This window comes from Falco peregrinus, chromosome Z, assembly GCF_023634155.1.
Source record: "Falco peregrinus isolate bFalPer1 chromosome Z, bFalPer1.pri, whole genome shotgun sequence".
NCBI classification, from domain to species: domain Eukaryota; kingdom Metazoa; phylum Chordata; class Aves; order Falconiformes; family Falconidae; genus Falco; species Falco peregrinus.
In genome coordinates, this window is record NC_073739.1 from 24,639,229 (window position 1) to 24,652,598 (window position 13,370).

The window sequence follows — 13,370 nt, forward strand, 5'->3', positions numbered from 1 at the left end:
CACAACAGTACATGTGTTGAAGTGTGAGTGAGAAAGCAGACACTGCAGGTGTTTGTGTGAGGAACAGTGAAAGATTAAGTCTTTCCAGTAAGAATATGCAAGCAAGTTGACAAAACTCCCTTGGAAACTATTGTTTCCTTAGTTCTACTGCTCATGGAATAATTTCTTTACTGAGTTCACTGCTGCTGCAACAGAAATAAATATTTGTATCTTGATTAGCCAGAAAAATCCAGACATTGAATCCTACCACATCTGTTCCATGTCTTCTTTCTAGCAGAAGTCGGAAGACATTAGCTGTAATCTTGTTATCTTGGACACCTTGTCCAAGGCCACGGTTGTCATCCTGCATAAGACGACGATCCATGATCACTTCCAACTGACCTGAAAGATCAGTAGAAGAATTACAGTAGTAACAAAAATATGTAAAGCTTCTATTAAGCTTAAGAAAAATACTCTGAAATATAACTATAAAGAATCATCATTTTTCTCTTGAGTATGGAGGAGTATTAGCAGATCAATACTGTTAGGACTGAATATGAAAACAGTTGGGCTTCATCTGTTTAAAACCTTTCAAAAATTTTTCACAAGTCTTTCAGCAGAAGGTCCTACAAATTTTTGACATAGGAGTCTAAATAGAAGTTTAACATGAAGTTGTTACTGTTAACTATTATTTTTAACAAGGAATTTAATAGAAGTTTAACATGAAAAGTTATTACTGTTAACTATTATTTTTAACAAGGATGCTGGGCACATCAAGTGATCAAAGAGAAGAATCACCCTGAGTAGTTGCAGCTGTATAGAGAGACCTTCCATAAAGGAAATTTTCTTCATCTTACACTCCATAAAAGAGGCACCTCTCTTTTTCCTTTTTCTGTTTCACAGTTGGAGGCAGAAGGAGAAACAGGTAGGCAATATGAGTATATAAAACCTCACAATCACTCCTCCCTGTAACGATATTTTCACTTGTGGGAGTAGGAAAGAACTTTGCATTAGATGAATACTGAGTAGAAAGTTGTGAGTTTATACTGAACTGTAGCACTGCCATTCAGAATAGCTCTTTTAGCATGATGTTTAAATCATAAATAGCCTTACGGAAGATGAAATGCGTATCTTTTCAGGATTATACCTCCAGAGGGAAACCAGTTCAGATATGTAATTAAGGCTGTTATGGTTTTTGCACATGGAATCTTCAAACAAGCATACTTGCTTCCTAAATAAAACTGAAGACTGAAGTACTTGTTTCCTAAGTAAGAAATGCACAATTTAAACTAGTAGGAATGGCTGCATAGTGAGACAGTCTCTTTTATACTTCTTCATTCTTCTACAAATACACATCCGATTTTCCTGAATACTTTTTCTTTCCTTCTCTCAAGTAAAAACAGATGTTTTGTATCCAGGACAAAAGTCAGTTGGCAATGAGTAAGAAACAAATTACCATTTTGAAGTAAGGTATAAGGCCAGGACTGTGCCTCAAACTGATGGTCTTTGTACGAACAGTGCACGAACACTGTACGAACCTGGCCTGACAGACAGATACGATGTCTCTGAAAAAAGCTAGAACCACCACAAACCTATAATAAAATTTTGTCATAGTTTTCAAAAAAAAGTTAGAAGCTCTAGATCTAAAACTACCTAACTATCTTTCCAACTTTCTTCAAGAAACTATGATAATGAAGGCCAACAAAGCAAAGCTTTACGATTCTTAAGGTGATTGCGAACAGCAAATACAACAAAAATAATCAGTGCTGCTAAAGTCAGTGATAAAAACCATTTCAAAAGCGCGTCAAAGATTTAAAAGTTTTAGGGAAATTTCTGGGTTACAAATGGTAAAAGTGTATTGCATGAGGCTTCAGGACATAAGTGATCCCCATCTACCCCACTAATGACACATTAGACTGCAGGGAAATCCACCTCTAAATGACAGTGGTGCATCCCATCTATCTGGAGGTCTTCCCTGAGGCATGGAGGATAATCCACTAAGTCATAAACTGGAGCAGAACTAGATGGAATTTACCAGGTGGAAGATGTTCAGCATCTAACATTAAAAAATGATTATGCATCCAAACCCACAAATGGGAAGAGATGGGAAGTAGGAATACAGTTGCGGCATATGTACTTTACAGATTTTAATCAAGTCTCTTAGAAGCTGATGTTGAAGGCTGATGACAATACAGCAAGAAATACTCTCCATACTGCTGAGATCATCTCACAGCATGAGAGTTAACTGCTCCATAGTAAGGAACCAGTCTCTAATCCAAGAATGGGAAGTGAGAAACAATCGGCTGTTCATACAAATCTCAGATGGTGGCTTATGCCTTTAGACACACAGATACACAGCTACTGAAGGCACTTGCCTAATCTGTAATGTTTTGGATTTTCTTACAGGATCTCTTTGAGAACCTGAAGAGCCTTCAAAAGAAGTGTCATGAAGCATATGACTTTCAGCAGCCACAGAACCTTCAGCTTCATATTTGCTCTCTCTTAAGGAGTCCAACATAGCCTTAGGACAAAGGTAGTAAACACAGTTGCTTTGTGAAGTACTATCTAATGGTAACAAGTCAGATGAATTCATTCTCCTTTTGTTTAATGGGCATACAGAATAAATATTTGATGTTTCTATCGCTTAACCTTGTGTGACATAATAGAGCTTGCCAAAGAATGATATAGTTAAGAAATTATTGCTATGACCAGATATGGGATACATCTTTTGCTCTTTTATTTAACTGGAGTAGGGGAAAAGCCTCTAATGTCCTCTGACTGGTATGAAACCAATGCTCACAAAAAGCCAGTTTCTCCCTGATACTGAACTGCAATATGGCAAACAGTGCTAGCCTTAACTTTCCGAACTTGAAGACAGACAGTGCAGGTCTCTCTGGACTTACATGTTGCATTCCTCTGTGATGCAGAGACTAGGATTGTTAAAGAGTGAAAACAGACACTATTACAAGGAACGGAGCCTCTGCACACTAATTTAGTCTCCACTACCTATGTTATGAGTGCCTACAAACATTTGATGGTACAACATCATCAGGCCAAAGGTAATTTAGTTTCTAGCAATGGAAGGCATGAAAAAAAGTGTTTTGGATCTTGTATCAGGTGGTCTTGGAACAAAAGGCTGTATTTTCTACTATCGTTTTATTAAAGCATTGGCCTACAGATCAGTGTTAACTCTTCACCCTAAAATTAATTAGGTTTGCTAATACTTCCATCGATCTAGTACTGTATTCACCTTTTGTCAGAATACATTAATACGACATTTTTCTGAAAAGAAACTGGGAAGTAGGTTTTGGCGTAATTTCTGATGGGCTTTTTCTCTTCTAAGTATTCACTCCATTGTTTTTTGAAACAGTGTAAATTAACTCACAATATATTACAGCAAGGAATTATATATCTTAAATTATGGATTATATACCTTATTTTGCCCACCACTTGCTAGCTTTATTTGAATGCCTCCTCTGGCATTCTGGTATATACTGGTAGCAGTATAGACTGAACACCTGACCTGCTTTCAGCCTTCCAGGCCGTTCATCATAGCCTTCCCTGCTGTGAGGGCAATACTGCACCTCTCTTCCAGTTCTTAATATGAATTGATTTTTCTTGTCATCTTATTCATAAGCTCTTTGAAAGTACTCCCATTAAATCTGTGAGGTATGATTTTCCTTCAGAAGAAGTATGTTGATTTATACCCAGGGTTATTTTTATCCTTTATTTCACTAATTCTAGTCTTCAAAAAAGCTTCTACTGTTTTCCTTGACAGGGATTTAGGCTATACTGTGTATACCTTAAGACTAGTGCTTTCAACCCTAAAGCAAACAAATGAATAAAAACCCAAACAGATCAGCATCACATTATGCATCTTAAGCTCTCTGCTACCAGAACAGTACAAAAGAGAAAAAAAGCTTAGCTTTGCTGTTTCATCCTTCAGTTCCATCAGAGTTGTTGGGTGAAAAGTACCTGGTTCTGACAATTTATTGCTCCTTTTGTCTTTTTTGTAATCTCCTTCTTCTGGCTTTAGTTTGAGACAGATCTTCCATTGAAGATGACAGGATCTCATGTGGGAACAACCCCTACATCCTCCCTTATGGATATATTCTAAAATTTGTCAGAGCTGGAGAAACCTGTTTCCTTTCTTCAAACGCTAGTAAGTATGGTAATCTCTGAATGAACTATTTCAGACAGCAGTGAAAGGTAGGCCATTATAATATCTAACATCTTATGCTTACCATTTTTCAAGCTTGCAACACCTAGAGACTGAGCTGAATGAAGTGTCAAACGAACGCCAACATCTTGGATATAAGCCATTGTAGTCATTGGATAGATATTTGCTTGAAGAGGCAATTTGCTCATCGTCAGTCTGGGCTGGATCTGCAGTATGAACGCAAACTTCAATAAAATACATTCGTTCTATACATTTAAATTTCAAAGACCTTTTCAGACATTTATCCCATGTGCTTTAGAAGCACAAGCGGCACCAAAGCATTCAATCGACTGTATTATTTAGCTTTTTGGAGATCTGTGGCTAAAATTACCACTTTGGAAATGATAACTTCAATGTACTTTTAGATCAAAGGATATTTTAAAAAAACCTGAAAGATTCATCAAGGGAACCTACAAAAAAAAGAATAATCACAGTTATAGAATGACAGAAATTTTTTTCTCCCCTAGAAAGCAAGCCGTGAAGTAGCAGAAAGTTGTTGATTTATAAAGGAAGCTTATTAAAGTGCTAGTGGAATTCTTGAATTTTACCTGAAAAATTAGTAGTAGCATTAAAATTATTTTCATTTTTTTATTTTTTTAGTCAGCATTTTTTTAGTCAGCAGGTATGGTTTTCAATGTATTTGCAAAACTATTTCTAGCAAGGAAGGAATGCAAAGAAGAGAAAAATCTTCTTTCTTTCATATGTGCTGCAGAGTCCAAGTAAAGAAAATAGTTGGACTATTTTTCATCAGATGCATTACCAAGAGACCAAGTTATTACACTTGAAAAATACATCACTTATTTCTACCACAGCAGCAAGCAGTTGTTCTCTAGGTCTGAGTTGCTGGACCTTACGGACATCAAGTGTTGTGCTGCCCAAAGGGCTCTAACTAGACAAACCAGAGGGGAAAGAAGGCATGCAAATATACAAGCAACTACACAGTGGCTTGTCATAACTTGCTGTATTACACTTACGTTAAAAAGGATATAAAGGAATATTTAAACTCCTTGAAAGGAAACAGTTGCTACTTCATCTGGTCTAAATCAAATTCTGTAATAGGTACATTTATAAAGCTTTTCTCCTTTTAAATAATTAGTGGAGTTTAACATGAGTTTGATTAGTATGATGCAAACTCCTTACAGTTGGAAGTATTAAGATAGTAAGAAACTGAGACCCTATGTAATTAATGGACAATAATTACCTGATATCCATTAAGATCAGTATAGAATCTATTTTGACTGTTTATGTCAGATGAAATTCTCATTGCAAGCTCGCGATTATATTCTCCTCTAATATCCACAATATTGGAAACTTCAACAGACTGGCCTTCCAAACCTACATGAAAAAGATGCATTTAAATTTTCTCAATTTTTAAAAGTGATTGCCACATATATAAGAATGACTATGGTCCCAGAACACCATGATCTATTTTTCCCCTGCTAGTTTTCCTTTTCTGTTATATCTAACCAGGTATCTGAAGCCAGTTCCGTTACGTACCATATGATATAGCTCATTGAATAGACAGTCTGAAACCTTCCAGTGACGCAGAACACAATCTATTCATGGTAACAAATGTGGGTTCTGGTAAATCAGCAGGAAACAGTACACAACTGTTACGTGTTGTCTTTAGCAGCAGCTAATACGCTGGGAGCAAGACCCAGGCATTTACTTCTCCCACTGACTCTTAATGCAGCTGTTGCCATTCACAGACAAGATGGAAATTACCAGCTTCTTGACAACAATTGTTCCACTAAGCAGGAGACCAGTCAGCTTTTTTAACCAAAACAGGGAGTATCTACCTTAAGGACAGTGAATTAAGAAACTGCACACTGACATGACCACAAACAGGACAGAAGTTTTTGTTGAAAGGAAAAAAGATGCCTATTTATTAAAAGAATGATTAAGTACCTGAAAATGCAGACAGATATTCAGTGTAATTCTTTCTACAGTGTGTTGCATTAAAATTAAATACCTTTAATAACATGACCTTTTCAAACAGCTCTAGACACAGTTTGGACTGGAATCACACCATCACTCAGCATCACCACTTCTACTCTTTCTGTAGTCTAATGGGATTAACAATTGTGAAAATAATTCCACCAAGCAGAACAGAGATAGGAAATATCTCTTTGTAGTGAGACAAAATTACATTGTGCTTGTCTGACAGACTATGAACAGAAGACAGTAGAAAGCCAAGAACTGATTAAACTACTCAGTCCTTTAAAACTTGAAGACAGTAGTCAAGAATCTTAGATACTAAGTATTAGTTATTTTTGTCCCCAACAGTTCACTGTATGTCAACTAGTAAGACCCAGAGGCATGCTCATTGGTTTGGGCTCCTGAACTGCAGAATCTTTTGCAGTAGGACAAAACACCTTCAAATAAAATTCTTAGATTCCTGAGCACATGGATTGAGGTTAGCGGAACTGTTTTTCATTTTACACGTGTAGTATTCAAATATTTTTAGCAGTTCTGTTTTGAGAGTATGTTGGAATAGTTCCCTTAAGAAGGTCTTAGTCAAATTCTAAAACAAATACTCTAAACATTTACACAATGGAATGCTGAAAGTGTCCACCTGCTTCAATGTTTATGCTATTGTTTAGTATGTAAAATGCAGTCAGGCTGTGACTTTGCCACCTGAATGAGGACGATGTCAGGCTCTGTATTTGTTTCCTCATCTTTTTTAAAATCTGAATGCCACCTGCAGCAGTACCAGCAACTGTTAAAACTTTAAATTTACCAACAGCTACTATATAACAGTGCTAAACAACAACAACAACAAAATGTTCAGGTAATTACTTCTATGTTTCCAGACTTAGTCCTAAAAAAGTGGATGGCTCCACTTTTGACACTTCTAGTCATAGATTTTCCAACTCTTTTAAAGTAGGACTAGTAAAGTATGAGGTCACTGAACAATACAATATTTTAGTCTTCAATTTTAAAATGACCAGACCATGCAAGACCCTCAGCTATTTTCTACTACATAATGTGAGTTAATACAAAAATACAATGAAACGTAAGAAGCTTCTGATAAAAAAAGTAACAAAATCATGCTGATACCAAAATCACATGATAAAGGAAGCAGAAAAAGTTAAAAATCACTCATTTGTCTGTTACTGAACAGAGCTGTCAAGCCAGAGTATTATCTGCTCAAAATCAACAGAATTCTGAAGTCAAAAGTGGAAAAAGCAGTGTTTTACCAAAACTGCTGAAAATGCTGTAGGCCTCAGAAGCATTGTCCAACAGCTGGATTGGCCACACGATCAGGCTTTCCACCCCCTGGCAAGCAGGCAGGTTACAACAGGAGTATCAGGTCTTTAGTCAAAAATGAAATATATGTATATATATAGACATATTTATTTCTCTCCACACTCTTTGTTACTGTACGTATGTTGTATGAATTCAAGATACCTTCTTTTAAATGAAGTAATGCTATATAAATAACTTCCCTTACAACACCCAGGATGAAGACCTAGCAAAACGACGATGCAAAGCCATCAATTTTTAAACTTTGAAAAAGGCCATTTCATATGAAAAAAATAAAATAAAAAACACACCATAAAAGTGAACAGAAAATATATTAAATAATTGCATATTTTTTCCTTGTAAAAGCTGGGAGCATGGTACAGGACTTCACCATGATGACTGGATAGGTAATGGTCTAAGTACTGAAACAGTGTGATGAAATAAAAGTTAGCAAAAAAGAAAAAAAAAAAAGAGAAAAAACTAGATAGTTGTGGCAGTGTGTTCCCCCTGGCCCCATCCTGACTGAATAATGAACAACTGTATTCAGCTCTAAGCGGAGCAGGGAGCTTGCCTTGAGTGGTGTGTCTATCTCACAAAATAGGTAAGGGATGCAGTCCAACACACAAACCAACTGACTGACGCTCAGAGTGAGGCGGGGATCTCACAGCCTGCTGTTGCTCCAGCGAAGGCCAAGACATCTCTGGTACATGTAACCATAAATCCGTATCTGTACTGAATCCTCCCTGCTCCATGCTGAACCATTGGGTCCAACTAACCTTCCTAACTGACACCCTGTTAAGAGCCAACTGGCACACAATAATTTACTATAGTGCCACTTTACCACAAGCATAAAATCTGGCATTTTACAATCTTCCCCAACACCTTCCCCAAGGATGAGAACTCTAAGTACTGGGACAGGTCAATGGGGCCGGACTTCTCTCCTTCCCAAGCAGGGACGCCTCTTTGGTAAGATTTGCACCTCCGACTATGTGGGATATTACCCAGGTCAACATCCTCTTAACTTGAGCTTGATTTTTGCAGTAAGTTGGGTTTTTTTTTTTACCAATGCCAATTCCAAACTCATTATATCTGCCACCTTAATAAATCATTTATTTTTTTCAACTTTGTGAAACTGTTTCAGTGGAAGCCCTTGACTGGACTGGCAGGCAAATGTTAATTCTGATAAGTGGCTGTACATACAATCCTTTAGACAAATCTGTTGACCAAGTCTGAGACCAGGACTGGATCCAGCTGCACCTAGACTCCTCTCCGAGAAGGAGTTTAGAAAGCAAGGGGGTCTTTTCTGAACCTCATGACTCAGCCCAAGGGGTGCAGTCTCCATCCCTGTTCTGGCCACTTGTCAGACTCTTAACACAACAATAGCGCACTGTAAAAGAAAGATAAATGTATGTGCTAGAAACTGGCAAGCAAGTGATTTTCACTGACAACCCATTTTCTGAGAACTGTGAAATGGAAGTATAATACTTCTGGTAACTAATTAAAGAAAAGGAAGTATTACAAAGAAATGTATTTTAAAGAAAAAAAACCAACCCCACCCTAACCAAAAGACACTCTTCAGGCTTTTTCCCTCCCTTTCAATACAATACACAGTCTTCATATGTAAGTTCCCTCCTTGCTACGAAGATCAATTTACTGAAACCCATGCAGAAAAGTAACTTTCTTTTCACATTTTTGACAATCTAGTACATCTTGACCTCAAGATAACTTTTTTCATCTAAGCACATTTTACTGATTGATCACATAAACCCCCCAAAAATTAATATTGAAATAAACATGTTTCCTCAGGATCGTCACAAAAAATTACTACATAACATTTTGGTTTGTACTTAAAAGGAATGTGGTCTAGAGTTTGATCTACAATTACTGCATGAGACAAGCTGGCAACTGAACTCTGATCTGTATATGTCATATGGGTAAACTCAATCAAGTTCAAAGTAAGTATGTCATAAAAAATGAGGCATCTGAATTTTAGTTCTAAAGAGAAATACATTACAACTAAAAAAAATTTTAAAAAAAGATCAGTTCTGTGCAACTGATGTACATATTGCTCACAATACTATTTTTGAAACCTAAAAGGAATAAGGGCAAGAGCAAGGGAGACTTTGAAAGTACTTATAGCTCCATTATTTGATTTTTAAGGTGTTTAGAAAGAAAATTATAATATTTTAAAAACCACGCAGACAATTTTGACACCTATAGTAAAAGTAATGCTAATACAAAACATGTTTAAGTTCCTTCAAGTGTTGAATGTATTAGGCAATGCTTCTGTATTTCAAAAAAATCTCACAAGAGTATCCTGGTTCCAGCTGGGACAGAGCTAATTTTCTTCTTAGTAGCTAGTGCAGTACTATGTTTTGGATTTGGTGTGTGAACAATGTTGACAGCACACTGATGTTGTTAGCTGTTGCTATTTGTTGCATGTTGTTGTTGTTTAACAATTATACTCAGTCAAGGACTTTTTGGTTTCCTGGGCCCTGCTAGCGAGAGCGCTGTAGGGGCAGAAGAAATGGGGAGGGGACACAGCCGGGACGGCTGGCCTGGGCTGCCCAAAGGGATATTCCACACCATGGGGTGTCGTGCTGAGTATATAACCTGGGGGAAGAAGGGGGAAGGGGGGGACATGTGGCACTATGGCGTTTGTCTTCCCAAGTAACCATTACGCATGATGGAGCCCGGCTGTCCTGGGGATGGCTGAACACCTGCCTGGCCGTGGGAAGTGGTGAATTAATTCCCTGTTCTGCTTTGCTTGTGTGCGCGGCTTTTGCTTTGCTTGCATGTGCGGCTTTTGCTTTACCTATTACTGTCTTAGTTTCAACCCATGAGTTCTCTCACTTCTATCCTTCCAATCCCCTCCCCCATCTCAATACAGGGGGAGGGAGGGAGGGAGGGAGTGGCTGTGTAGGGCTTACCTGCTGGCTGGGGTTAAACCACAACAGAGTAAATACAAAAAGAACAACTGAAAAATGTATGTTTCCTACTTCAACTACAAAGAGATACACTTACGTATTTTAAGTCAAGTTTCTAGAAGAAAGTAAGTTTATACAATTGCACCACCATTTCCTCCCTCTTTTACATTTTTTACTGGCCAATTTAATCATCAAGTTTGGAAGGGCAAAGAGTTTCCAAAGTTACTGTTTTCCAAGAATTTTCTTGCAAATTGGGAGTTGAACAGTAGAGAAACAAAAAATAGAAGCTTTACTGAAGGAAAAGCAAGCAAAACTGTTGTTATGTCCTAAGAGACAATAAAGACTGTATTCAGTGCTGGTGCCTCTCAACAGCCAGCCAATTCTGTCAAAAGCTCTTCCAAGCAAATAAAGAACATAAAGACAAAGCTCACAGATAACTAAAGCATGCCCACAGTTGTGGAGTAAATTAGACCTCACTATTAATGCCACTAACAAAGAACTTTACATTCTTGGTGACTTTAAAGAAGTTACTGTACCTCCATCAGTAAGTTTAAAGCTATGAAAGAAACTATGTTTTTACATAATCTCCAATACATTTCTAAATTTTTTCCCCCTCATTTTCACCATTTACAGCTACCTACAACATTGAGATGACCCAGTAAAGTTTGGGACTTCCTTGTAGGTAATTTATACCATAAAATTTCCTAATACTGAGATGTATCTCCAACAAACCTGTTGAATTTAAGCATGCCTGCTTAATGACTAGCATGATGCTCAGAAAGGGATCATGGTGCTCTGGACCCATGGCTTCATAAAGGCTTCAGTCTAACAAATCCTGCACTGGTTCAGATGTGCATTTAAACATTAGAAAGACAGATAGGATCCAAGACTCTAGTAACAAAAAATAACTGCTGAGAGAGACAGAATTTCCTAACTCTTACCCTGCACTTTATAGAGTCGCATGGTATGTGTCACATGGTGGAAAAAACATACAACTTCTGAGAAAATCCTTCCATAAGCAACTCTTACGGTAGGTGGATCTGTAAAAATATAAGGCTAAAAAAGGAAAATAGAAAGTCAGAATAATTATTTTGAAGGTTTTGCATAAAAGTAGTGTCAATAAATCAAAGTATTTAATAAAGTCTTTGATTTTTTTGAACTGTTCTATATCTGAGTCTAGTCTAAAAGCTGGGAATTAAAAAATTACTCCTAATCTGAAATTCAGCAGTTTCTCTTCCCAGCACCACTTTTCCTTTAGCTAAAATTAACAAAAACCTCATTACATATCTCACAGGTATTTTATGAGGATTAATGGACACAAGGCCTACAGACAAACACAGCAATGTATTAAATATTGCAAACATCTGGACTGAGCTTTTTTGCATGTGAAATTACACTTGCTAACCTGTAATCATTCTGTAGTTTCATAATCTGTGGCAGACTGTTTGCTCAGTTTACTGTATCAGTGGTACATACTGCATGAAGAAAGCTGCCCCTACACTGTCTTCTGGACCAGTCTAGCATATCCTTCTGAAGCTAAAGAGGAAGTTTTTCTTCATCAAAAGCAGCTACAGTTGCCAGGGGAGCCCCTGGAATGCAGAGTAGAATTGGCAACCATTACGAAATCTCCAGAGGCACATTGGGTTCTTAATGATACTTATCAAAGACTAGCAGAAATTTTCTCATATCCAAAAAGACGAAAAAAAAAATATTTTTCCATATAGTCACAGTCCTTCCAGGTTTTGGCTAAGCAAATGATTGATGCCTTCTTTTTTACAAGAGTTGATGCCAAACTGACCTGTATACACTATATAGAAATACATGGATGGTTGCAAGGGTAAAAACGGGTTAAATATTAAGCATGCAACTACTACTATAGGACAACAGCAATAAATAAAGACTTCATTTAAAACCCCCCCCCCCAACAAAATGCTTGAAAAACATGCTATTCAGAGCGATCTAAGCAGAAAGCTCTTAGAGGGTGGCTGTCCTCCTGTATGTACCAATGTCATAAGGAGAGAGAGCATGCTCTTTTCTCAAGGAAGAAAACCAAAGATCAAATTTATCTTGTGGAAGACATGAAATCAAGATTAGATACATAAAGACAAAACATGGCAGAAAGGAACAAGTACAGGCATGTATCATCCAACCTTCTTTGAACATATAACTATACATACATTCACAAAGAAGATTTCAAGAAGTATTGCATAAAAGAAGAAACTGAAGGAGACTTTTAAACACTAAAAGCCTGCCTTTCTATTCACATATTTACTCTTAAAGCTTCAGGCACAATGCTGTTTAATAAAAGCTTTGCCAGAGCTCCAAGAGGCAACTCTGTAGCTATCAACTGCAGGAATACTTTGTACAGGACGAGGAACCATAGTTGCTTACACTTTGTAAGATGGGTTGTTTTAGGGAAAGGGGGATTTTTCTACTGATCATCTTACAGCAATGTTGAATTCAGTTAACTAGTACAAAAACCCAAATGAGGAAAGAGTCTTTTGGACTTCCTGACTTGTTGACATGAAAAAATGATGGGATACTGGGGTACTTCCAAGATGTCTCATCTTGTCAGTAAGAGAAACACGTATTACCTATTATGCAAAATCCATTTGCTAACAGAAATATAGCAGTAGTATTGTATTAGGAGGACATGAAGCCAGGTGAATTAATATCATGGGATAAAGGAAATTTGAAGGCCAGATCTTAGGTTAGAATTTGAGCCGACTTTTGGGTTCTCTTATTTCCATGAAAAACGTCAAAGATGCATAAATGTAGACTGAATCTTACCCTTTCTTCTGACAGAAGAGATTGCTATCTATCTGCTTATCTATTGGACATAGGCAGCGAAGACAAACTCATTCAACTAGACTACATGCTCCTAGAAGTATATGTTTAGATTAAAACCCCATGGAGGAACTGGATTACTGACAGGAAGGTAGAATAATTCATTCTTCTTCAAAATCATACCTACAAGATAGCACAATGTGAAGATCCTC

General features: G+C 37.2%; 1 protein-coding gene across 2 annotated transcripts in view; it reads right to left on the minus strand.

Moving 5' to 3' along the window:
• Positions 1 to 13,370, minus strand: part of MAN2A1 (mannosidase alpha class 2A member 1) — a 127,800-nt gene that overhangs the window by 25,358 nt on the left and 89,072 nt on the right. For both annotated transcript variants that reach the window (XM_055790276.1, XM_055790277.1), the window contains exons 16-19: positions 11,313 to 11,427; positions 5,400 to 5,533; positions 4,224 to 4,365; positions 248 to 381 (exon numbers count right to left, since the gene is read on the minus strand). In XM_055790276.1, the coding sequence (XP_055646251.1) occupies positions 248 to 381; positions 4,224 to 4,365; positions 5,400 to 5,533; positions 11,313 to 11,427 (525 nt within the window). The remainder of the gene's footprint in view (positions 1 to 247; positions 382 to 4,223; positions 4,366 to 5,399; positions 5,534 to 11,312; positions 11,428 to 13,370) is intronic.